The sequence below is a fragment of the Trifolium pratense genome, linkage group LG4 (genome assembly GCF_020283565.1).
Source record: "Trifolium pratense cultivar HEN17-A07 linkage group LG4, ARS_RC_1.1, whole genome shotgun sequence".
Lineage (NCBI taxonomy): Eukaryota > Viridiplantae > Streptophyta > Magnoliopsida > Fabales > Fabaceae > Trifolium > Trifolium pratense.
Genome location: NC_060062.1, coordinates 37,883,943 through 37,911,440, shown reverse-complemented (window position 1 = coordinate 37,911,440; position 27,498 = coordinate 37,883,943). Strand labels below are relative to the sequence as shown.

At 32.3% G+C, this 27,498-nt stretch overlaps 4 protein-coding genes across 7 annotated transcripts; 2 read left to right on the top strand and 2 right to left on the bottom strand.

The window, feature by feature from the left end:
* The first annotated feature begins 952 nt into the window (after window positions 1–952).
* Window positions 953–2,137, top strand: LOC123923795 (E3 ubiquitin-protein ligase RDUF2-like). Its single transcript, XM_045976529.1, has one exon. It carries the CDS (start codon window positions 953–955, stop codon window positions 2,135–2,137), a length of 1,185 nt encoding a protein of 394 aa, XP_045832485.1.
* Window positions 2,138–7,923: 5,786 nt separating this feature from the next.
* On the top strand, window positions 7,924–12,270 carry LOC123923117 (polyvinylalcohol dehydrogenase-like). 4 transcript variants are annotated; one of them, XM_045975771.1, is made up of 4 exons: window positions 7,941–8,066; window positions 8,200–8,344; window positions 10,305–10,908; window positions 11,501–12,002. In XM_045975771.1, exons 3-4 carry the CDS (start codon window positions 10,426–10,428, stop codon window positions 11,954–11,956), a joined length of 939 nt encoding a protein of 312 aa, XP_045831727.1. In that variant the 5' UTR covers window positions 7,941–8,066; window positions 8,200–8,344; window positions 10,305–10,425; the 3' UTR covers window positions 11,957–12,002. The 4 variants fall into 4 exon arrangements, with proteins under 4 accessions (XP_045831726.1, XP_045831727.1, XP_045831725.1 ...); XM_045975770.1 differs by having other exon boundaries at window positions 7,924–8,066; window positions 8,200–10,908; window positions 11,501–12,270; XM_045975769.1 differs by lacking the exons at window positions 7,941–8,066; window positions 8,200–8,344 and adding an exon at window positions 8,459–8,638.
* A 5,516-nt stretch (window positions 12,271–17,786) lies between these two features.
* On the bottom strand, window positions 17,787–22,678 carry LOC123921144 (carbamoyl-phosphate synthase small chain, chloroplastic-like). The gene is made up of 11 exons (XM_045973559.1): window positions 21,879–22,678; window positions 20,702–20,837; window positions 20,283–20,415; window positions 20,086–20,174; window positions 19,938–19,998; window positions 19,760–19,827; window positions 19,528–19,656; window positions 19,331–19,440; window positions 18,890–19,237; window positions 18,427–18,592; window positions 17,787–18,205 (listed from the first exon to the last, which is right to left on the bottom strand). The coding sequence occupies exons 2-11, from the start codon at window positions 20,808–20,810 to the stop codon at window positions 18,123–18,125; spliced, it is 1,296 nt and encodes a 431-aa protein (XP_045829515.1). The 5' UTR covers window positions 20,811–20,837; window positions 21,879–22,678; the 3' UTR covers window positions 17,787–18,122.
* A 594-nt stretch (window positions 22,679–23,272) lies between these two features.
* On the bottom strand, window positions 23,273–27,126 carry LOC123921145 (peptidyl-prolyl cis-trans isomerase FKBP20-1-like). The gene is made up of 6 exons (XM_045973560.1): window positions 26,975–27,126; window positions 25,226–25,344; window positions 24,921–25,054; window positions 24,755–24,834; window positions 24,387–24,479; window positions 23,273–23,638 (listed from the first exon to the last, which is right to left on the bottom strand). The coding sequence occupies exons 2-6, from the start codon at window positions 25,332–25,334 to the stop codon at window positions 23,488–23,490; spliced, it is 567 nt and encodes a 188-aa protein (XP_045829516.1). The 5' UTR covers window positions 25,335–25,344; window positions 26,975–27,126; the 3' UTR covers window positions 23,273–23,487.
* Window positions 27,127–27,498: the final 372 nt, after the last annotated feature.

The window sequence follows — 27,498 nt, the reverse complement described above, 5'->3', positions numbered from 1 at the left end:
GAGAAAAAAAATGAATGAATGATTGAGATTTGTGCTATTGGAAGCATGAGAGGATCCAAATTCAAAGTTTCTTCTTCAACATAATCATTTGAAAAAGAAAAAAAAAAAAAGGAATCCTTATTGAGAACTATTAATCGATACCTCGACTAACTTTCAAGTTTAACGATAGAAGGAAAAAAATCAATTTCACAATTGACCGCGTAATATTCAAGACTTATTGATGTAGCAAGGTATCGATTAATAAAATTTTGAAATTAATACTAATATATTTTTTAATTTCTAATTTTTATTCCTATGAAATTAATTAATACGACTTAAAAAACATTTTTCTTCAATTGTGTAAAATTAGATGTAATAGTTTAAACTAATTACCAAAATTATTTTACCTATATTTTTCTCTTCGAGTTGGCTAGGCTACCCTGTGTAGAAATTTGTTATACTATTATCAGGCAAACCCAAAAATAGAAAGAACAGAGTTTCATTCTGACTTCACTTGTGACAATTGTAACGGTTCCTTAATTAGGCATCAAAGTAGTTCATCCATGTTGTTTCTTAATGTCGTTTTGCTTACAAGAATGTGTCGTTTTGTTTACTAGAACATAATAAATTCTCCACGTGTTGTAAAAAACAACATTTATGACATGTTACAAATACAAGATTTGTTATATTGTTATCATCTTCCATGCTATACACCATTAACATGAACCTGTAATTGCCTTCATTTTCTCTCTCCCATCGCTCACAAACAAACAGATTATCCAGTTCATATATTTTGTTACCTCACATTGCAACAATATTCAATTTTGAATCCTTAAGATTCTTAAACTCTCCTTTTTCCTTTCTCTAATTAAACTTTCAATTGCGGAGGGATAAAGATAGAGGGATCAACTTGAATCCGCAATTTTTTTATTAATCAGAGTACAAGGAGTACTCTAACCCATTCGTCAGATAGATGTCTTCACATTGGTGTTACAGGTGCAACAAATTTGTTAGGGTATGGAGGCTAGGAATGCCAATATGTTTAGATTGTGATAGCGGTTTTGTTGAACAGCTCGAACATTCCGCACGTTCTCTCCATGAAGACGGTGGTCCTCAAAGGAGGTTTCCTATGTCGGCGGCCATGTACATGATGGGCCACAATAATAACAATTCCAATCAAAATTCTCGTAGACGCCGTTGCAGAAACAATATTAACGGAGATTATAATATTTCTGACCCAATCATCATGATCCGGGGTAGCGGATCATCTCGGGGTATGGGCCGTGAGGGCGAAGGGAATCGTGGGTTTGAACTTTTCTACGAAGATGGTGCCGGTACTGGTCTCCGACCATTGCCTCCAAGGATGTCAGATTTTCTTCTTGGATCTGGATTTGAAAGGGTGATGGAAAACCTTTCTCATGTCGAATCTAATCGAACTAGAAACGCGCGACATAATCAACAACAATTACCAGCATCAAAATCCGCGGTAGAATTGTTACCAATGATTAAAATTAATGAAAGTCATATGGAGATAGAATCACATTGCGCCGTTTGCAAAGAGATGTTTGAACTTGGCATTATGGCTAGAGAAATGCCATGCAAACACATATACCATGATGATTGCATACTTCCATGGCTTGCAATTAAAAATTCTTGTCCGGTATGTCGCCATGAACTTCCTTGTGAATCACAACAAAATAATAATAATAATCAAAATTTAGAAGAGAATGTTGGGTTGACGATTTATCGATTACCGGGTGGAGGGTTTGCCGTGGGAAGATTCTCCGGTGGAAGAAACGGCATTGAGGGTGGGGATGAAAGTGAAAGAGAGCTTCCTATTGTTTACACGGAGATGGATGGTGCATTTAACAATATTAGTGAACCAAGGAGGATATCATGGTCATTAACATCATCTAGAGAAAGGAGAGGAAGAAGTAGTGGAGGTGGATTTCGTAGAATGATGAACAATTTGTTTGGATGTTTGGGAGGTGGGGGTGCAGTTGGCAATAATCAACGTTATGTTCCCACTACTAGAGAGTTTTCTCCATCTATGACCATGAGAAATAATAGTGGATCATCTAATACCAATGAGAGTTCTTCTACACGTCAACGTAGAACTTGGTCTATGGATGTAAATGGTGGAATTAGACCGTGGTAAGAAAAAATACAACTAAGGGTGCAAAATTATTTCAACTTTGTTTATTGCTTTTGCATTTTGGGCTAGTTAATGGAAGATAATGATACTATGAGTAGAAATATACATTGTGAACAAGATATATGTGTCATTATCTTTAATAATGGTGTAATTAGTTGTTGTTGTGAAATAAAACAAATTAAATCTTTATATCTCATCAAAGCCTTTATGAGGTATTTGCACATGCATTTTAAGGTATTTGTGTATGTTAATTAGCAGCATGAACATCAATACATTCTGAATTTAATTGATATGCACCGACGGTGTAAAATAATTTTACACTATCAATCAATACCAACAATATTTTTCGCCACATCACCCCACTTTCTTGATATGACATGGCAAAATAATAGTTATTTATTAGACAATTGTGTAAAACTATTTTACACCGTCGGTGCATATCAACTAAACTCATACATTCTTGCTAGCTAGTTTTATTGACTACATTATTTTAGGCATTCTTTCAATTTTTTGTCATCCTAATATTCTATTTATCTATTATTATGAATAAGTAAAACTTATTTACTTTTCTCTTTCCTTTAAAATGATGGTCTCTCATGCATTCTTCTTGTGGTACATTTGACAATTAATTCATTTATGTAAAAAAAAACATTAAAATCTTACTATTTCAATCACAAGTGAAATACTCCCACAAAATATTAAATATTAATATTCTCAATTTATGTTTTACATTATATTTTTGTCGGTCATAAGAAAATATTAATTTATATGTTGACCGTTTCAATAATATTATTAAACGTGACATAATAGATTAGTCAATTACAAATAAATTATAATTAATAATATAAATGATTGAATATATATTTAAATGTAGGTTACATGGAACTCTTATTTATTAAAGTAAACTTGTGATATATTTTTTTAATGTAACATAAAAAAAATCAGTTACATGCAAGTCATAATTAATTAAAAAAATATTTTGATATATTAAAGTTGTAATAGTTATATTATTAAAGGAAATGTCTCAAGATTAAATTTATTATTATAGAGTTATATTTAATTTTGTGTTTTATATATCACTATTAATATTAATTAATTTTGTGAATTTATATGTATTTGACAATTTGTATTGTGTTGCTTCTCTAATTTTTTGTGTGAAGACAATGTTTCTTAAGCTCAATTTTATTATTGACATATTACCAAGGATACAATCATGAATATTTGTTGTAAGAGTTGTGCGTATTTGTGACGTTCAAGATTAAAATATAAAAAACTTTCATTTTTTATCAAAATATTTAAATTATGATGATTTATTTTTTATTATGTAGGGAGACCGAATTGGAGTTTTTGTGTGAAGAACATTAATCTACAACTTCAAAGACCAACCTCAAGGGATATGATTTATAGGATATCTGAATTTGATTTTGGTTCTAACGATGGTTCCTATAAGATGTTGTGGTTGATGGAATTAATATCCATTGCCAGAGCTTCAAAGATATATGGTTTTGAGAATGATAATGTTGTCAAGGTATCTTATAATCAATTTATGTTTGTAATTTTATTATATAATAATAATAATAATAATAATAATAATAATAATAATAATAATAATAATAATTTTTTATGTAAATGATATTTATTAGTTTCAATGTCTCATAAATTATTTGTTTTATTTTTGTTAAAAGAATAAATCATTTGTTGTTACTCAATTTATGCCACATCCACAATTTTGAATACAAAGTTATCCTTTTTGATTAACATGTAGATGAATAGAATGTCTTCGTTGCGGTGGCGAGATTAATAACATTAATATTTTATTAGTAGTGTCGGCTAAAATCAAAATGAAATGTTTTATTAGTTTTTTTTATTGTGCATTACAAATATAAACTTATAAATTTTTATGAATGTCTATTTTTTATAGAATCTGCAACGGCCAAAAATTCTATATATTAAATTAAGGTTTTGATTAATCATGCTTATATAAGTGTCAATGATTTAAAGAAACGATAATCACAATTATATGTTAATTGTGATTCTTCATTTATAAATTGTATTGTATATTTTATATCAGAGAGTTTTTTCAATCTATGACCATGAGAAATAATAGTAGATCTAATACCAATGAAAGTTCTTCTACTCAATCACGTACAACTTGGTCTATGGATGTAAATGGTGAAAGATCGTGATAAGAAAAATATTAATCTTTATAAACTAATAATATTAAAAAATTTAATAGATAATAATATTGAAATATTAAAATCGTAGTTGGATAAATCATATTAATAATTTTAAAAGTTTTTTTTGTTAGAATAATTAAAAAAGTTATTAAAATCATACTTTAATTTTCAAGAAAATACAAAATACTAAAATATTTATGGGATATTAGAATAATATTAAAATATTCGAATTTGTTGAAAAAACGTCAAAATCATATCTAAGTTTAAAGATATGATGCATGATTTGATTTATTGTGGAAGGATACATTTGCAAATATTAAAAAGTAGTGTTTAATATAAAAAATTTAATAAAGAAATAAAATCTGCATTAATTTTTTTTTTGACAAATATGCATTAATTACTATATTACTTATCAACCACATCAGCGGTATACTGATACACATCCACATAATATTTGTACCTAAGAATTCATCTATTACGAAGCTCCCAAACAAAATTCAATACAATCAAACTTGTCTCTAGAAACAATCTATTCAATTTTGCAATTTAACACACTGGAAGCCTCTTCCAGCCAAGAATCTAACACATATATTCACTCGAATCAACATACTTCTATGAAAAAGAAAAAGAAAAAAGTCTTTTTTTCACCTTGTACATACACACCCTCTCGTTAGCAATCAAAATGCTATCAGGAATCTGGTGGCCTTGCACATAAGTTGACTGGTTGACATAAATCACATTGTCAATCATTTTACTCAGCCTGTTTAAGATGTTTAAAGAGTGCCTAGCATTTTCCATATTTATATCATAGTAGTACCTAAAATATGCCAATGATGTACTACTTCGTCTGTCCCAAATTTTTGATTCTTTTAGTTTTTTAGTTTTGTCCTAAAACTTTGATTTATTTTTAAAAAAAAAAAAATCAAGGTATAATTATTGATGTTTTACTATTTGTACCCTTACAAAAACTAAAGTATCCATTAAATGAATTTTCTCGTTCTTAATAAAGTATATAATATAGTAAAAATGACTTAACTTATCAATCTATATTATTTATTAATCCATGTGAAAAACTCTAAAAGTACTAAAATTTTGAAACAGATGGAGTACTATATACTTAAAATTAATGCTAACTAATTGGAAAATGAATCCATTTAATGCATGAAAAATGTGCCTAACATTACCCAAGAAAAAGGAAAAGTCATGGGGAATTAGGCAGTAACATTAAATTAAGTGATCTGTTTAACAAAAAATAATAATTTATAACGAATGAGTTTATAGTTGATCATGAATTAGTTTATATAGTAGATGTATTTTTTTTAGTATTTGATAAAATTTGTAATTAACTCATCACAAATAAGATAGTAACTAGTAAAAAAAACTATAAATTCAAGAAGAATAAAATTATATATTGCCAAAAATGTCTTCTTTTTTTTTTTTCTTCTTTTCAATATGAGCAATATGAATTATAAATCGTAAGCTCTAGATTTGACATTGTAAAATAGAGTCTAATTGGGGACAAATTATCAATCCTAACTGAGTCACTTAAGTGACAAAAAAAAGTTGATGTGGCAGCTGAGTCACTTAAGTGACTTGTCACATCAACGTTGACTTTGTTAAAATTGACCTTTTGTAAAAGGGATAAAAAATAGGGGGCCAAAAGTGCAACTTTGAAACATGAGGCTAAAATCGCAACTTTTTAAAATATAGGGGACCAAAAATGCAATTTAGCCTTAATTTTATATAATTTTCAATTTTTTAGTTGGATTTGCTATTTGATTTTGGATAGATTTAATTTTTTTTTTTTTTTACAAAGGATAGATTTAAATTTGAACACGCCAACTTTTGAAATTGGATCCCCTCCTGCCTTTTTTGTCCAGCCCACTCTCCTTTTGTTAATTCAACGGTAGATTGTTCCACAAATAAGAAAAAGAACTTATAAAAAATGAGAGAATATAAATAAATGAATGACTCGGATTAGAACATGATATACAACATGAGAAGAACGACAGAAAAGGATTCAGATCTTCAAATACCACTACAACTAGGGTTGGGAACAGGTCAGACCAGGTCTTGATAAGCCTGAGCCTGGCCTACGATTTTTCTTCAGGCCTTAGCCTGGCCTACGGCCTATCAAATGTTATTTATTTTGGCCCGTCCTGACCTTGTAGCATATTTAAAAGTCTGTGTTACATAAAGGTCTCTATATAGTGTTTTTAAATAGGCTAAACAGACCTTAAAAGCCTATTTCACATTTAAATTTTTATAATTTCTTCAACATTAAGAAAAAGCTAATAAAATTATTACCACAATAATTAAAAGTTAATAAAATAACAAATATGATTAAATAATAATATATTTTTTTGCAAAAAAATAAATAAATAAATAACAATATTATATAAATAATAATAATTAAATATAAACAGGCCGACCTATCAGTCTTTGTAAGTTTTTTTTAGACGCATAAGCCTGACCTATTTATGTAAACAAACTTTTTTCAAAGCCTAAACCTGATATTTTTAATAAATATGTCAGACCAGGCTAGACTTACACAGGCCAGGTCAGGTTTACAAAGGCCAGGTCGAAGGCGCCCGTAGGCCGTCTGGCCTATTCTCAACCCTAAGTACAACACGGTTAATGGATAGGTTAGGTTGTCACGTTAGTTGGACAATTTATGGGTAGTTGATAATTGGGAAATAAAAATTAATGCTAATGGAAAATGAATCCAATTCATGGTGCCTAGCATAATTGTAGCATTGCCCAAACAAAAGGAAAAGCTGTAGTTTAAATTTGGAATTTTGACTTATTCACGTACGTAAATTTTTAGATAATAAACTATACTTGATAAAACGAAATTGATCACATAACAATGAAATAGGCGTAACATTTAAGTAGACAAATTATCTTCTCCTAATTAATAATTGATAAATAAAAGAAAATATCCATTTATTCATTTTTAATTTTAAACTACTAGATTACTTGATTAAAAAAAAAAATTGGATGTACAAAATGATTTTAGGATATTGGTTAAAGAAACAAATATAGAAATACCCTCTAATTAGAAAATAATGAATTCAACTTTTTAGAAATATTGGAGTTTAAATATTAATAGTTATGTTTATAAATTGGGATAATTCTCATCTAAGAAGTCGATTTTGGGACAATTATATATTTTTTAGTCTCACTTGGGTTGGTGCATTGGTATTTGGCTTGAGACTTGGGAGTGTACTCCATTTGAGATATGAGGTTCGATTCTCTCTGGTATCAATTTGGGTAGACTAATTTAGCGTCTTCAACAAAAAAAAATTGATTTTGTAAGATTGAATTAAAAGCTCACCATTTATATTTATCCTAAAGTCCAATAGTGTTGGGTAGGATATATGAGAGACAATTATATATTATTTTATAAGGAGAAAAACATCTAAACATCACGGAACAAAGCAAGTCTTGCCCCATGCTTTGTCTATATATCTTCTTATTATAAACGAAGACAATTTTCACTTTAAATAGCACACTTATTTTGACCATTTTTTAGGCTAGCTATATCCTATAATATATAGGTTTAAACCTCCTATTCCTATATATTGAGTTGCTAGTACTCAATTTGAAATCAATTTCATATACAAATTTAAATTACATCTTGTAATTGCCACACTATCTCCAAGTTCAATCACATGTCACAACTAAAATATCTTTGTTTATTTTTGTTTTGTGTTCATGTGGTAGTAGTTTTTGCTACATTCTTAGAATCAGATGTAAGATATAATTACTTCCCAAACTATCATTTTCTTTTAATTAAAAATTTCTTTTGTTTGTTGATGTTAATTAACTCTGAATTTTGTAATAATCTAATTAATTTTCTATTGTTATTAATTTCTTGTTAATTAGTGGACAAACCATGGTGGGGATTTATTCAATAGAAGGTATGCATACAAGGAGTATAAAATTAGCCCTATAACAGCACCATACCTAAAGTTGAAGTGGAAATTTTTTACAGGCAAAGATATTACTGCAACACCAACAATATATAATGGTATAATTTATTTTCCATGTTGGAATGGTAACATTTATGCAATAAAAGAAAATGATGGATCACTTGTTTGGAAACAAAATGTGGGGGAATTAACTGGTCTAACTGGTCTAATAATGTAAAGGGGATAGTGGCAAGAGCAAGTCCAACTATTGCAAAAGATTTATTGATAATTGGAACTTATGGGCCTTGTGTTGTTATGGGACTTAAAATAACAACTGGTGAGCTTGTTTGGATGACCCGTTTGGATAATCATCCTAGAGCACTAATTACCATGTCTGGAACTTATTATAATGGGTTAGTACAATTAATACACTTTATTCTTTTTCTTAGTCTAGCTATATTATAATATTGTTTTTAAGTTCCCGTGAACTTAGTACAGTTGGTTGGGACATCAGCATTTTATATGCAGGAGTCGGGATTCGAACCACGGACACTTTACTTATCCATCTTTAAAGGTGAAATTTCAAGCCACTAAGCTATCTTACAAAAAATAAAAACTATTGTTTTAAAAATCGGATTGAATCCGTCGGTTCAACTAGTTTAATTAGAAATCGGCCAATTTGTTGATTTGTTTGATCATGATTGTATTGTTGGTAAGTGGTTATGCTAATTTTCTGAATCGAACCCAAGACTTCATATTTAATACAAGCATATTAAAAATCGACTTGGATTGATTAGTCTGACCGAGAACCGGTGGGTAACTGGTTGGAGTCGCTTATCAAATCGGTTAGGCTTTCAAACCATAAAGAACCGACAAAACCCGGTAAAAATCTTTGAATTAACGGTTTATCCAAACCGTCCAGATGAATGTTTGGTTTTATTTAAATCATGACAAAGTACAATTTTGTTTATTAAAAATAAAATAAAAAGATAAACTCAAAACATGTCATATTTTCTTATCATATATGTTGGAGAAGATCGAGTCTCCTTAAGAGGATGGATTCCCTCCCGTGTAATCTCCTCCCGTGAAGTTTTAGTGACATCCTGACCTGTAAATTTTATTTTTATTATTTTTAACTTTTTTATGGTTTAGATTCTACTGGATTCCCCCTTTCACTAGAGAGGATCCAGTCTCCTTAATCAATATAGCATATAAGATACCGCGGTCCATTTTGATGCAGTCTATGAAGATTCATTAAGTTTTTATAATCTATTAAACAAGCTCCTTAAATATACAATTTTCTACAAAATACTGATACCTAATTAAGTTTCATAACTTTGCTTCCACTGGCCCGATCATAATAGATTTTGTTACCCCCATGGTCCTTCCCCTTTTAGTCGGTCGTGGGCGAGGAGGGATTCGAACCCCCGACACTGTGGTTCGTAGCCACGGCTCCACCCTATCTCGACTAGACCTATTCCCCGGAGTACCTTACATGAAACCTTTCTTCTTCCTAGCAATTTTTGTTTAAGAAGATGTGAAAGCGCCTCCTCTCTCTATAAGAAAAAGATTTGTGCTTAATAATTGGGGTTTTGAATAGCTGCTTTATTGTTTTTATATTTGATATAAAATGACACTCCATTTCGAACGTATATAATTTTACTAGCTCAATTTCATAGTAGCTCTACATGAATATGGACATTAATTAGTTCTTCCTTGATTTTTTTTAATGGCAAATATATTATAAAAACGAAAAAAATACAAGTGAAAAATTAGAAAAATAAAGAGGTGCTAAAAGTAGACTCTCCACCAAAAAGTTCTTCCTCAACTTAACTAGCTTATGAACTAATTTGTATACTCCAATTTTAATCATGCATCAATGTTATTCAGCAAACACGTTCAACGCCGTGGCTAATTCAAAAAAACGGCAAATTGGCCACTCGTCTAGGAATATAATGTAACTTTATCACAATACGTAGAGCGGGTCAGTAAATTCCGTATCATTCCGACATGACTATCTGCTTTTTTTTTTTAACCCTTTTACCTCTAATTTAATTATGCTAAACTTTCTATGTATAGGAATTACTATATTGGTACATCTTCACTAGAAGAAGGTGTAACCATTGAAGAATGTTGCATATTTCGTGGAAGCTTTGTAAAACTTGATGCTCAAACAGGTGCCATCTTATGGAAAACCTATATGTTACCAGATAACAAAGGAATGAAAGGAGAATATGCAGGAGCTGCCATTTGGGGAAGTAGTCCATCCATTGATATTTATAGAAAACATATATACATTGCCACTGGAAATCTCTATTCTGCCCCTCCAAACATACTTGAATGTCAAGAAAGACAAAATAATCAAACTACTCCTATAGATCAAGATGCATGTATTGAACCAGAAAACCACTCTAATTCAATCTTGGCACTTGATTTGGATAATGGTAATATCAAATGGTATAACCAATTAGGAGGATATGATGTATGGTTTCTTGCATGTAGGGATGCTTCAACTCCTAATTGTCCACCTTTAGGTCCTATACAAGATGCTGATTTTGGAGAGGAACCAATGATGTTAAGTATATTTTTTAATGGAAAAAAGAAAGATATTGTTGTTGCTGTTCAGAAAAGTGGATTTGCATGGGCATTGGATCGTGACAATGGAACCCTTGTATGGTCTACGGTAATAGTCTAAAACTCATAGTTGATGTTAAGTTTATATATGAACTGATGACTACAAATATTCGTGATTGTTAGAGTGTCTGAAAAAGTTTGGGAGAAACATCAGATCAAATGTTTCAGCAGGGTCGGTCCAAACAATTTGAAGGTCGTGTCTTAATTTAAATTTGTATCTCTAATAAAAAGTTCAAAAAATCTTTATGCAAATAAATAAACCAATTCAAAAAGGCTTATAGTGAACATTGTTGTATTATCAAATATACTAACAACTACAATAAATTTGGCCCTCAAAATAAGACAATTAGCCCACTAATTTTCGAGGCCCGGCATCATAGAGCTGCACATGCTCTGGGCCGGCCCTATGTTTCAGGATCACAAGAGAGAGACGTCACATCTAAACCCAAAACTTTAAAGTATTAGTTGAAGTTCAGATTCTGGATTCTCCACTTCACCATACTTATAGATTTATAGTGTGTGAATCTAGGTACTGAATTATTGGATTAAAAAATTGACTCAAATCATTCTTGATAAATAAATTAAACATGATCTTAAATATCTTAATTAGCACATATAATTATAAACACAAAACATTGCAGGTAGCAGGGCCAAGTGGAACAGCAGGAGGTGGAATATTTGGTGCATCAACTGATGAAAAAAGAATTTATACCAACATTGCAAATTCAGATCGTAGAAACTTCGAACTTTTACCATCAGATATGAATACAACAACTGGAGGATGGGTGTCAATGGATGCTAGCAATGGAAAGATTCTATGGTCTACAGCTAACCCTGGTAATAGTTCTGCTATTGGCCCTGTTAGTGTGGCAAATGATGTTGTTTTTGTTGGATCTACAGATAGTTTGGGATATGTATATGCAATTTATGCAAGAAATGGAAAAATTTTATGGTCCTATGAAACTGGAGCTACTGTTTATGGTGGTATGTCAATTAACAATGGTTGTATTTATGTAGGTCATGGATATAATGTCTCTTTAGGATTCTTCTCTAAGTTTACTAGTGGAAACTCTTTGTTTGCCTTTTGTGTACTCTAAAGAACTCTTGTGGTCACTATATGAATGAATGAATGTATTTATAAATAAAGATGAAGAATTTGATACACATTTTATTTGGATATATATCGGTATACTGTTGAGGTGAACAATTCTGATAGGTTTTCAAATAGTCTTTAATAATATTTCTAACAGAATTATTCACCTCAGCGGTATACCAATACATATCCAAATAAAATGTGTATATATAAATTGGAGCAATGGCAATGTCTAGAGGTAAAAGAATGCTTAATTGTTGTATGTTTTTTGTACTTGTATTGTATCTTGGTTAAATTTAAGACACCGTCATTCCTCTACTTCTTTATGTATTTTTTTTTCTCATTTTATCTAAATAAGTGTTTTTTATATAGATATGATTTTTCTCGTGTGTTTTTTTTTCCTCTTACAAGATTCTTAGTTTAGGAGTGTTATTTGTGTATGGTTCAGATTAACTTTGATTCATTACATATTTAATTAATAACGTAGGCATCAATGTTAGAGATTCGTATGCATGAATATTCTTATCACATTTTGTAAATATGGTGGTTGAACTAGTATAAATATGGTGTATTTTTGCTCTTACTCTTTAACTTTTTAATTTCTGCAATCTTTTTTTTTTGACAAATAATTTCTGCAATCTTGATTGATGCAACTTGTGAATCATTGAAAGGAAAAAAAAACTTGAGAAAATTTTATGCACTGTACTGTACACAGGGAGGGAACCATGCAGTGTTTTAAAAACCGGACCGGCCGGTTGACCGGTGAAAATCGGAATGAACCGGAAAACCGGCGAACCGGCGGTTTTTTGAACCGGCCGGTTTATTTGCGGGCATATTTTTTTAATTTTTTTTATGCTTTTTTTTTACGCTTCTTTTTTTTTTCTTTCTTTTTTACGCTTTTTATTTCTTTTTTGTTACTGTAAACAACAAGCAGAACGGATGAAATTAGGTAAATTAATAGCCCAAAGTATTATAAAAAGGCTAATTTTCTTTTTAACCAAATAAAAATAAATCAAGTATATTTGACATACAATTTTTTTTTTTGGTAAGATATACAATTATTATTTATTCTTTTAAAACCTATAAACATAATTTATTTGTATATGACATTCTTTATATAAAAATTTATTTATTATTATTAGTGGTATATGTCCTTGTTTTATAGAATTTATGGCATTCTTTTTATGAAATTTTCAAATTTTCATATTTTTTATACTTTTTTAAAGACCGAGTTATCCGATTCAACCGGTTTAATAACTATATAGTCTTATCATAGAGACCGGTTCATTCCATCGGTTTAATCCGGTTTGTCATGCGGTTCGACCAGTGATCCAGTGGTTCGACCAATGAACCAGTGACCCAATTCCCTCGCCGGTTCGATAATCGATCCGGTTTTTAAAATACTGAAACCATGAATTCAACCCGAGGTACCAATTTTAATCGTATAATTTAGTAAAGGAAAAGTAAATTTTAAAATGCACAGCATATACAAAAGATTTAAGAAACAAACAATTTCAACCAAACAAAAATTTCAGTTTCATAAGCAACTTATAACTCATCCTAAAGTTTATCCTACATTGTTAGCTTGTCTTTTAATGAAACTTATCCTAAATTTTGATGATAACAATAACAAAGATTTACAAGCATATGACATAGCGCCAAATTCGGTATAAAAATTAAATTTACCAGTAATACCATCAACCACTAATTTACAATCTAATTCTATGGCAATACTAAAAAATCCCGCGTAACCAAGATATCGCCGCTTTCAAACTCCATGCCTCTACTTCATGTGGGTGAGGATTTCCATAAGTCCACACACATACTCAAATAATCACTCACATGTTGGACAAAATTATGGTGACCCAAATTTGAGACCGAGATTCCACATAAAATATTCTTGTAGTCAAATCACTAGACTAAAACAACGAGGACATTTTATTGAAGGTTTCATTTTTATTTAAGTATATTTTTTTTTTTTTTTTGATAATCTTTATTTAAGTATATTTGATTCTACGATGAAAACTAACCTTGCTATTATGAAGGAAAAAAAACACTAACCTTGCTATTGTTATTCCATGTCAAACAGTGGTTTCTTATTTCATGTCTCAAACCTTCTTCGGTCTCTGTTTTCATTTGGTTGCTAATATATTGTTAGTGAATTTATCTGTAAAGATGAAGATTGAAATACTTGCTCACCGTTAAATTTTGGAATATTTTTTTATATATTAGTGAATTACATTTTTTTTATAGGTAAGGTGAATTATTATATTTTAATAGTTATTATGTGGGCATGTATATTTTTATTAATTATAATAGTTACTTATTTATCAAATTAAGCCTATGAAAAGAAAAGAAAAAAAAAATCAAATTAAGATATGGCTTAGATATAAGTAGATGTCTTACCTATCTCAGAATAATGAAAACCCTAATCCTAATTAGTTAACACTATATATAGATATAGATTATTAGTCCAACATACCTTACACAACATAAACATATAAGGTTTTCTACCCTCAAGGCGTTATGAGTACCGATTAAGGAAAAATCACAAATCATGAGTGTTCGATAATCGTCTACAATTTTATGTTAGGACTCATGCTAAGTGACATTTTCGCCGTGAATCCAGGTAATTTTAGAATTTTTTATAGGTCAACATGTCGTAGATTCTAACTATGTTTGTTCATGCCCGTTGCATATTGAACATACCTTGAATTTATATTATAGAAAATAATGCTGACAAATGGTATCCGAGTGAATTTATATTATTGAGATTGGTTATTTTTATGATCCATTTGTATGAATTATTTGAACTCTGGAATTCTATTTTGGGGTTTTGTTTTTGTTTTAATCATGGTTTTATTGTAGTTTTCAACTTTGTCCACCCCCCATTCCCGATACACACACATATACACACACACTGTCTTATATGGCTTATGAAAGTTGAAATATTGTATAATGATTTCAGTTTAATGATCTTATAACAATTGGATTATTCCTCCCTTATGCACAAACGGTTTTCTTTTAAGCCAAAAAAATTCCCGTGAGTGTAGATATAGAGACATTTAAATATGTAGAGATTAGTTCAAATTCGGAATTCTCCACTTATTTACTTTTAACAATTTAATTGGTGAAATTATAGCTACTTAACAATAGAAAAAAAAATTAAAAAAAAAAAGCCAATGACTTTTGTTACGGCATTAATTTTGGTTTTGCAAGTTTCCTACACGGCCAGGTTACAGTTTATTTTACCACGTGTAATTTTATGGCCAGTTAAATTACATGAAAATGATTTGTGTAATTTATGGCAAATTTCACATTGTTCATATTGCACAAGAACTAATTTGGCAAATAAAGTTTGATTCTCTTCTATTTCTGATCCAGATTTATGTGTTTTCTTGGCCTTAACTTTTTGTTACGTATCATGACATAGTTAAAAGGGTAGATTTGTTTCTTTTATATATTTGACTGTTAAGGGTTTTATAATGGCAATTTTTATTTTTCAAGATAATATTGGTCATTTATATTCTTGAGCAAAATCGGTTTATGATATATATGAAAGAAAAAGGGTACAAAAATTTGTATGGAATAATAAAATATTTGATTTATTTCAAAAATCATTCTTTTATATAAAAAATAATTACCGAACTATTTTCTTCCACAAGATACATGATACCAATAAATTTTGACTTTGTAGAACTCATGTTGTTGTTGGAGGAGAACAACTGCACTAATATTCAAGGACCTCTAGATGCTTCCAATGATGTATAACCCGATGACAAATTAAGTTCGACAACCAAGTCAAATGATTTTATGCCTCAAAGCAAGTCACAAACCTTACTGCCATGGTAAAAGGAGCCACTTCGTTTGATACACATCCAAAAGACGGCTCCTCCAACCAGTAGGAAGATGTAACCAGATGTGAAACGACTATTGTTCGGGGATCTACAAAATCAAAGTCAAAATATTCAACGATCTCGACCTTATCATTCTTGACAAAGAATAATTCTTCTGTTTCAAGAAACTTCCATAATATACTCACTTGTGTTTTTAGTACCTTTATAACTCATCGAAATGAGCTTGGACAAGGTACTACTTGTCTCAACCTTATCATTCTTGAAAAAGAATCGTAGTTTCACGAAACATCTTGGCACTTTCACTCTCAATAATTGGGCCTATAATCATTTCAAGTATGGACCTTTTGATAATCATGAGGCACATGTGGTTGGATTGGTTTTGTTTTATAAATTTTGCTTCATTCGGGTTCTCGTGGCGTTGGGTCGTTCTTCCCTCAGCGATAAATCTGAGTCCATGCATACTTGAACAATCTTCATAGAATCCTTCCAAGACTTGAAATTCATCCCATTCAGCATAGAGATAGTGTTAATCCAAGCATTAAATTTGGGAGCAGTGACAGTAACAACTAAAGAAGAGAACAACAAGCTTTGTTGTTCTCTTCTTTAGATGTTTTATTGCTCCCAACTTTGTTGCTCATATTAACACTATTCATGTGATGAATCGGGTGAATTTAAGTCTTGGAAAGAATCTCTGGATATTATTCTTGGATGCATGGACCTGGATTTATCCCTAAGGGAAGAACGACCCAATGCCACTACTGAGAAACCAAATGAAGCAATTGGAAAACAAAACTAATCCGACCACATGTGCCTAATGATTATCAAAAGATCAATACTTGAAATTATTAGAGGCCCCATTATTCAGAGTGAGAGTGCCAAGAAGATTCTTCAAACTACGGTTTTTTTTCCAAGAATGGTAAGGTTGAGACAAGTAATACCTTGTCTAAACTCATTTCGATGAGTTATAAAGGTACAACAAACATGAGAGTATATTACAGAAATGTCTAATAACACGTCAAAATTCGACTATTTTTGTGTTTCAGGATTCTTACTGAGTGACCTTTTCTCAATGTATTTTTAAAGTCTTTGATAGACATGTTGTAGATCCCAACTCATATGCATGCTGACATATTTATTTAGCTTCCACACATTGTTAGATATCAGCTACAACTAATGCATTATTTTGATATTATGGTAAATTTTGTTATAAAGCTGTTGCGCTAAACTTTCAGTAAAATGTTGAGCTTCATAATATTCATTCATCTTGTGGCACTACAACTTTTTTTAGTAAAATAAAATATGTACTCATCATTAATGAAATCGAACAATGGCAGTCAGAATCACAATATAGATTATAAAAACAGACATTTCTACAATCATATTTGTCGCTGCTGAAGATCGCATTTGGGTGCACTCGGAGGGAACGCCGCACTTAATCATAGAAACGATGGAACCATACGATTTTAGCTCTAGCAAAGTTACAGCAGCAAACATAAACTCACATGTGGTTTGGGTGCAGAAACCAAGTCGGGGGCATGACCTAATCAGTTCTCTTTTCTATCGAGTTGCGATGGACATGTCTAACATATTCTCTTTCAGGTAGGTTTTTTATAACTAATATTCACTACTAAATATAAAATGTTATACAACAAGCAAATAAGCATTTAATGAGCCATACTTGGACACAAAGAACTCAAATTAAAATATAATTGAAATAAAAAAAACATGTTATTACCTACTCATACCATAGCAAAGCTATCCAACATCTTATACTCATTATGGCATTCTAGCACTTCATGCCAACAATTATTTAAAATGGATTCAGAATTTTTTACACAACTATTTGACTATCTTCATACATTAGCTATAATTGAAACTTTCACTCTTCCATAAAAAATTTTAAAAAAAAAAAATCATTCAAGTAAAAAAGAAAAATGTTGGTTGCACACTGTCTTCTCCATCTAATAGGATTCATGATTGATAACAAATAAAGCAAAGGGTCTATTATAAATAAATTACAAGTTTCACTCTCCACATCCCGAGTCGTAGAAGTAATAAACCACCAGGTCAAAAAAATAGCTAGCTAAAAACACAGTTATTGGTACTACATTAGAGTACATTAACCTTCAATGAAGGAGCCTATGACGATCGGCTGCCAACCCTCGTACAGAAAATGGACACAAGAAAATCTTGATCAACACCAAGGAAGTCCTTATTCATCTACAAACCATAGATCAAAACTACTAAGAACTTGAGCTTTTATCACATACTTTAATCTTCTAGTCCGGTGGGATAGCAGCTTGCTTTAATGACTTACACCGATTGTAGTTGGTGTAGATTTTCGTTCGATGTTGTATTTTTTTCATGCTTCATGAGCTCTATAAACTCCCTAAAAGCTGCATTATCAACAATCACAACAGTGGTTATTTGTCAAATCCAAATTCAACTCAACATATGACACAGTAAAAGCATATTGGATCAATGATTATATCCTACAAAACACATTATCCTGAACTTGAACCTAAAAATTTTCAGTGCTGTAAAGGTCAAGTTAATAGATTGACGATCGCAAAAAACTTCTGTTAATAAACAGTGCTGCAAGTTTGAAGTCTCTCACCGTTGTCAGAATCATGAGGTCCAGGGGATGCTTCCGGGTGGTATTGAAGAGACACGATCTTCCGAGCAGGGAAAGCAAGACCAGCACAACTGCTGTCGTTAAGATTGATATGAGTAACCTCCACTCCTTCGGGCAGTGTGGCAGGGTCAACCGCATAGTTGTGGTTCTGCCAATTTATATATCAATTTAGACAAATCAATTTTTATATCCAAAGGCTGTGAATAAAAAAGGACAAGTACCGGATGAATGAAAACACTTTTCTTGACAAAATATAATGAATGGCATGGAACATTTAAAAAGAACACAAGCAATCTAAATTGACTTTAATTTGTTTCAAAGACATGATTGGCACATTAAATATAAGACTCCACATGATACTTGCACTACAAGGCTAAAAGGTATGTCTAATTGGTTGAATGCTAAGAAATAAAAGTGCAGAAAAGAATCTCATTAGTTTGCATACCTGAGAACTGATTTCAACACGGCCGGTTCGAAGGTTACGAACAGGATGATTTCCTCCATGGTGACCAAACTTCATCTTGTAGGTAGTACCTCCTAAAGCCTGGCCTAGCAATTGATGTCCCATACAAATTCCAAAAACAGGAACCTTTCCAATAATATTCTTTACCGTTTCAACGGCATAAGGAACAGCAGATGGATCTCCAGGGCCGTTGCTGAAAAGCACGCCATCTGGATTTAACTTCAAAGTTTCAGATGCTGGCCATGTAGATGGCACGACTGTGATTTTACAGCCATAAGATGCTAGGCGCCTAAGTATATTATGCTTGATTCCAAAATCGTAAGCAACTACCTAAAATTTCATTCATTAGTATGAAACATAATTTTAATTACCCAAAATTCAACAAAAAGGAGTCAGAACAAATAGCCTAATGTATAAACTTACATGGAAAGTGTCTCTAGGCCCTTCACTGGAACTAAACTCCCATTCATCCTTTGTTCTATCAACCCATTCAAATGGAGACTTGCAAGATACTCCACTAATTAGATCAATACCTGAAAATAAGAAAATAAGAAACTAAAGACATGTAATTCCAGTTTTAAAAACATTTGAGCAATCTCCTCTGATAGTCATATCCTTACCAACAATATCCCATGATTTAGACATCTGAAGTAATTCCTCGTCTGTTTTGGAATTGTCAGTGCTCAAAACACCAATAAGGCTGCCATCTTCCCGTAATCTGCGTGTGATTGCCCGTGTATCAACATCATCTGTTGCATCACAAAGTAGCGTTAATGTCAAAAGAAAAATCCAGAGTTTACACAGACCGTAGAGTTCTCTTTCTCATAACAACTCTTCACATAAATTACTTACAAATTCCCATGACATTCCTTTCTGCTAAGTAATCGCCTAGATCTTTCTCACATCTCCAGTTTGAGGTGCTGAAAAAATATTCATTGCACGCGGACAGGAAAAACAAAGAGTAAGTAAGTAGACCAAAGTAAAGCAAGCTCAATCAACGGAAAATATTTCCAGAGCATGCGCATAGAACCTGATACTCAAACTTCTAATTACTAGACCAGAAAGGAAGCACTGTGCTGATTCCTCATCATCTGACAGACAATGAAACAAAGGCGAATTTTAAAATGGTTTTGAAGCACAAGGATACAAGTGATCATTAAATATAAATAGATACCAACCAAAATTAATGCCAGTATTCCCAATATGCGGATTTGTCATCAGAACAAACTGTCCAGCATAACTAGGATCGGTTAAAATTTCTTGATACCTGAGGAACACAAACATAACAAATGAAATACACACTCAATTGGGTAAATAGCAAACCAATAAAACAAGAAGAAAAAGAGAATAGCCTATGATTTATAATTTGGCTTACCCAGTCAATGATGTATTGAAAACAACTTCACCAACTTGGGTTCCTGAAGCACCAAATGATTTAGCTTTCCAAATTGAACCATCTTCTAGCACAAGTCTAGCATCTGAATTCTTCCAAGGCCTTTCTCCATTACCTATACATGCATTAATTTGTTTGTTTAAGCCCTAAGCAGCGGCAGAGCTTGAACAAAAAAATTTGTATACCAATTTTATTTTATTTTTGCAAATCAATCATTTTAAAACAAAAAATGCCTTGTTCTTCTGCATGTAGAATTTCATTGAGATAATATTCTTGAATTAAGGCAAACATTTTAGGCATACAAGCATTATATACACAACCTCATTATCCAACTGATCCTTAATAGTACAAACGGCGCAGTAACAAGCTCATAGCAAAAAAAGAAAAGCACAGACGGTTACCGGCGGAACATTTGACAGAGAAAACAGAAACTTTTGAAGCGGTTTGTGGAGACTTGGAACCGAAGAGGTCGTTGAGAGATAGGGTGAAGGACAAAGCTTTTGTCGCCATTGTTGTCTTTCTTTCTTCTCTATTAAGCTGGCAACAAGGGCGGATCCAGACATAAATTATCAGTGGGGCTAACGTTTGTGGTCCAAAAACTAAATTATATTAAACTTACTAAAAAGTTATACTAAAAATAGATAGCAACACAGTTCATATATTGTTTCTTTTTATCTCTTCCAGTTTTTCATGCCCAATGGGAACATATAGTAGATAGCAACACAGTACTTAGATAGTGTAGTTGGGAAAGTAACCTACTAAATCAAGTGTAATATGTGTATATGTAATACACGGACTTTATCCTTTCAAATACAGGTGCTAAGCCATGACATTTGAATTTTGAGAACTCTGAAGTTATCCACAGTAATACTTTTTTGAAGCAATTACCAGTTTCAATCCTAGTGATTCACTATTTCAATTTGATGATCAATATTTCATTACATTAATAGGACCGATTACTAAACAGGATTCAAAGCCTAGTATTAACATAGTCCAAGGCAAATGCATAAGCTAAACACTTGGTTGCTTCTTCATTTATATTCCATATTTCCTAATCATTCACAATGCTAAGTTAAGGTTAAAACCATGATTTAAACTACTTAAATTCTGCGGTCAAAGGTAAAAAACAGAATACTTGTGACAATGGCAGCATGCATAAACAATTGGAGAAAGAGATCATTCAGATATGAAAGTACCCAATAACAATGTATTACATCTAAATAACAATACCAATATTTATAACCAACTAAATAATTCCTTACACCAAAATTTCTTCAAATTTTCTAATTCAACACCAAATTTCTTCAAATTTTCTAACTCAACACCAAATTTTCTAAGTTAAGGTTAACAACACCAAAATTTTCTAAATCAATATGACAACATCACCATTATGGCTCCCTTGTAATATGTGTATATCTATTATCTATATTTATTCAATCAATCAAAGAAACAAATCAAAATATTCCAAAAACCTAAAACCTAGAAAAATTATAAAAATTTGTCTCGGCAATTCATATCAAAATTTCAGCACCAAAAAACAAAAATTTAGATTTGGAAATGTCTCTAGAATTTCAGTACCTGTCGCGTCGAGAAGAGAGAGGGGGGAGGACGGCAGCCGGTGGCGAGTGGTGGCGGTGCGGCAGCGGTAGTCCCAGCGCAGGTGAGGTTGCAGGCAGAGGGTTTAGGGAGAATAAAGATAGAGAGAGAAAATAACACCAGAATGAATAATTATATATTAAAAATTTAAAGAAAATAAAAATAAAAATTCAGAATATATTTCTAATTGGTCCCCATGCCATGCATGTATGATGTATTGCACTCAAAAAGTAAATTCTCAATTAGTGGTGGATATTTTGTTTTGCCCAAAAAGGAAAAAATAAAACGAGGACAAAAATTTAAAACTCCTCCTAATTACGTATACATGATGATATCCTCATTTCAGTGTGATTTTGACATATATTCAATATATAAAAAAATAAAAAATAAAAACTATGACATCGGTGTTTTAAAAATCGAGTCGGCCAACCAGTTGCACTAGAAACCATTAGGCATGAGTATCGTTGATTTTGGGCCGAAAATCATTATTGTTATCTTCGGTTTGTTCAAGTGTCAAATTGCACACAAAATTGTTCAAGGACCTTTGGATGCTTCCAATGATATGTAGGTCAATGACAAAGTTCTACTGCCAAGTTGCATGATTAGATGCCTCAACACAAGCCATAAACCCAATTGTCATGGTATAAGGAGCCACTAAAATCTGTTTGGTAGACTTACAAGAGACGGCTCCTCTAACCAATAGAAAGACGTAACCAGATGTGAACGACTGTTATTCGGGCATTTGCAAAATCAAAGTCAAGATATTCAATGATCTCAACCTTATGATTCTTCTTGGCAAAGAATAAGTATATTGTTTCAATAAAAAAAATAAGTCTACTATTTCAAAAAACTTCTTGGCGCTTTCACTCTCAATAATTGAGCCCTAATCATTTCAAGTATGAATCTTTTGATAATCATGAAGCACGTGTGGTTGGATCGGTTCTATATTACCAATTTTGCTTCATTTGGGTACTCAGCAGTGGCATTTGCTTCATGGAACTTTTTTTAGTAAAATAAAAATATGTAATCATGATTAATGAAATCGAAAAATGGTAGTTAGAATTACAATATAAAACGTAAAAACAGACATTTCTACAATCTTATTGGCACTTGGCACCTACTATATTCGTCCCTGCTGAGGATTGCATTTGTGCGCACTCAGAGGAATTGCCGCAGTTAATCATGGAATCATACAATTTTAGCTCCAGAAAAGTTACAACAGTAAACATGAACTCGCGCATTGGTCGGGTGCACAAACCAAGTGGGGTGCATGACCTGATCTGGTCTCTTTTCTATCGAGTGAGTTATCCGATGGACGTCTAACATATTTTCTTTCAGGTAGTTTTTTTAAGTAATAAACATTTAATGAGCCATACTTGGACACATAAAGAACTCAAATTAAAATATAGCTGAAATGAAAAAACATGCTATTGTTTACTCATACCAAAGCAAGCTAGCTATCCAACATCTTATATTCATATTATGGCATTCTAGCACTTCATGCCAACAATTATTTAGAATGGATTCAGAATTTTGGACACAACTATTTGATTATCTTCATATATTAGCTTTATGAAAATGTTTGAAGTCCCTACTTTGCTTTCCCTTTACCCTTTCCTTGACCTTTCTTGGCATCAAGCTTGGCTTGCACACGAGCTGCAGCTGCCGCTTTTTGCTCTTCTCTCTTCTTCTTCTCTTCCTCTTTAGCCGCAGCAGCAAGCTCTCTCTGCTTCTTCAGCTCCCTGTTTTATTTCAAGTCACAACACAAACATCACATTATTATATATCCCAATCAAACAAAAGCAACATGTTTTATATAAATGAAATTTACGGTAGTTGAATCGCGGGGGCTCACAAGGGCTTACAAAAAGGACTGCTCAATCGAGCTGAACTGCACCAAAAATAACCGAACAGTGACGGGCAGTCCATGAACCAAACTGACGGGCAGTTCATGAACCAAACTGACGGGCAGCTCATGAACTGAACTGTTTAGTTCGTGTCTTTGTGGGTTTTTTTTTTCCTCTTTTAACAATCATAATATCAGTTAATAATAGCAATTTGGTACAGTTCGGTTCACAAAGAATTGGTTCGTTTCAAAAGGGTACAGTTCGATTTTCTATAAAGGTAGTTTGGTTCGAAAACACAACCGGTGCATCAAACCTTGGTACAAGTTTGGTCAGGTAAGAACCATTAACGGTTCAGTTCAGTTGTGCCAAACTGTTGTACCGATTCAGTTTGGTTCAGTTTTCCTTCGTGAACCGAACCATCAAGGGTCCTACTTACAAAGATAGTTACATAATACCTACTAATCAGATTCTCACATAGACAACAGGATTCGAACTGTGTCTTTATAGGATATAAGTTGAATCCTTACCAACTAGACCAACCTTCGTTGGCTAACAAAAATAACATCTCACCTCTACTTTTGGAGAGAGATAAGATCATAAGAATAACAGAAAATGATTAAGGATAAAATGTGCGACCACTTACTCCAGCCTAGCCCTCTCCTCAGAAACACTTCCAGTAGTCGAGCCTTTCCTTGGCCGACAGGCAACTAGCTCAACTTCAAAAACAAGTGTTGCACTGCAAGGGAATCCAAAAAATAACAATTAGAGATTTGCATTCACAAGTAGATGCAATGCAATGCAACTTCTTGGGAGTATTACTAAGAAAAGCAGATTAGGAAACAAACCAAGCTTCACGAACTTATTGCATAGCTTCACCTGAAGTGATTACGTTATTTTGTTCCTTATACCAATTAAGTCCTTAAACTAAAGAATAATAATAAATGGCCGTTTTGGAATTCTTTCACTTTTTTATCTAATCAAAATATTTTGTGCATGAAAAGAGATCAGTACTCTGGGGGTATATCTGGCGGAGATCCTGCACTACCATATGCATAGTCTGGCTTGCATGTTATTTTTGCAATTTCTCCAACCTGTTGAAAAATCAAGAAAAAAAAATGAGACCGAAACCTTTATTTAAATTATTAAATCAAAATATTTTGTGCATGCTTTGTTTGACCTTCATGGTTTTGACTGCAATGTCCCAAGCCTTGATAACACTACCCTTTCCAAGTTCAAAGGAGAATATAGTGTTGTCTTCATGTGTAGTGTCGAAGACTTCACCAGTATCAGCGAGTGTGCCTTCATAGTGTACTGATTGGAAAAGTAACAATAATACAATAAGAAAGAATAAAACAATAATAAATTCCTATCACCTATGGAGCTCTGGAATACATCACTTTTTAATAGAGATTACTAAGTTATAATAGTTCGTCACAATAATTAGTCCGAACTCGAAAGTATTCGCATTACTAGCAAGCATACCATCAACAACAGGAAAATCTTCTGTGGGAGCCACGGCATCTGACTTGCTCTTCCTCACAATGGTCTTGATGACTCCTCCATCCCCAGACAAATCAATTGCGTCTCCCATGGTTTACACACTGTAAAACAAAACACATGAAAATAACAAAGATAAAACATGAGTTATTTTGCCCTCACCAACGTTGCATTCAAGGTTTTAAAACTCATGAAATCTCTGAAGACTTTGACTCATAAACAAGTAATTAACAAGTAAGAGTTTACGTCCGACAAATATAACAGTTAAGCCATCTACTACCATAGAATCTAAACATAATTTAATATGTGCATAGTAAATATGCAAAGTTCTTAGTAATAGAGCAAACCACAATAAAGTTTTATAAGCACTCAATAAATTGATGACAAGACCAAACCAAACAACAATACATCAGCGCAAAAAGCCAATATAACAAGTTCAAATAAAGGACAAATTGACAAATCAAAAGGTTCAAAATTACTAAAGAGTGAAGGATGGATGATAGGACTAGAGTCCCCTCCTTGGAGCTAGATTCAACTTGGTGTTACTATGTCCAGCACATCAGAGCTAGGTAGGTTCATTCAGTTCGTTGGCGTATTGCATCCATTGCAAACTTGCAATGACGGGATTGTTCATGCTTTCACGGGGAGCTATGACATTGAGACACGATATGGTTTCACATAAGATGTTAGATGCATCTTGGATTCATGTGCTACATCTGTGAAGTTTGTGCTAGAGAGCCTTATCATTCAACCATTGTATTTTGGGTATTTGAAAAGGCACTGAACCACATGCATTTTGGATTTATTTAAGAGAAAATAAACAACCTTTATTGTTTCGTAGACTGATTCAATCTTCAAACTCGTAATTCTATGTGAGTCTACCAAAATTTACCCCAAAATGTTTGTAAGCAAGTTAACTAGATTTTGATGCTAAGATTCATAAACTTGCTGCAATCCTATGAGTTAATTCGATAGTTCAACAACCATGGTTGCATTATATCAAAACCCAAAAGAACGAGATTAATTGATATGCACTGACGGTGTAAAACTTTTTTACACAGGCATCCAATCAAATCGCACCAAAATGCCACTTTTATAGATTTGTTCCTAAAATATCTCAAAAAATACTTACATGACGTAATTTGATTGAATGCACGTGTAAAAAAGCTTTACACGGTCAGTGTATACACGTTAATTCCTATTAATTCCTTTAAATATAAGGTCCACTACAGAAATTTGGCCCGTGACAAAAGGTTTTTTATGTTGTTAAAACTACAACACAACAACTTTTGAGGTCGCATCGACCAAATTTGACCACGATTCTCCGTGACAATAAACATTATAGTGACCACTATTTCAAACCCTAGAAGGCTAGAACTAAGTACAAATCAATACATTTATTAATTAAAACTATAGTAGACCATGCAATTCAGACACATGTACCACATTAAATCACCAATCCAAACACAAAACATATCAAAATCAATAGACCTATTAACATCCTCAACCAAAAAGCATGAAACTTTCACTTCTCCACTATCACAAAACTTCCAAAACACAAGACCCATCATTCATAAACTCAAAAAGATTGAATTTTTCAAACAATGAAACAAAACCACAGTTAATTTCGCAAAAGGGTAAAAGAAAATCAAAATCTAAAGCAATGAAACTAAGGGATAATTAAACAATGTTTAATAGAAAGACAAAGAGTCAACGATGTCGAGAGTGATGAACCTTTTATTCTCAGCTGAAGGGTGAAGAAGCTTCTGGAACGAATCGGGTCAAGAGGGTAAGCGGGTCGATAAACAGCGACAATTTTTTAAGGAGAGGAGTGGCCATATGCGTCCGATGAACTTGTTTCACTGAGATGGAAAATTGGCGTTAAGAATAAAACCCAAAGTGGTTCGTACTCCACGTGCACTATCCACGCGTGCCCTATACGCTCCACATTTGGAAGTTTTGCTTACGGCATACTAAAATTTAAGTTTTTTTTTCTTTTTTTTTTCTGTTTCTTGTAGCTCGTTGGTTGAGGAGTCACTTTGCAATCTAGAGGTACTTAGTTCGAAACTTGGCATTAGCAAAAAATAAAATTTAAGTTTTTTTATTATTAATTTTTTTGGTCAAATAGAAATAAAAATTAATTAATTTTTTTGTTTTGTTTTCACCACTAGTATCTGGTCCATTGGACCGTCTGACCTGGTTCGGGTGCTAATTCTTACATCAATCACCACTAAACCAATTAAATTTTAGTAAATTGA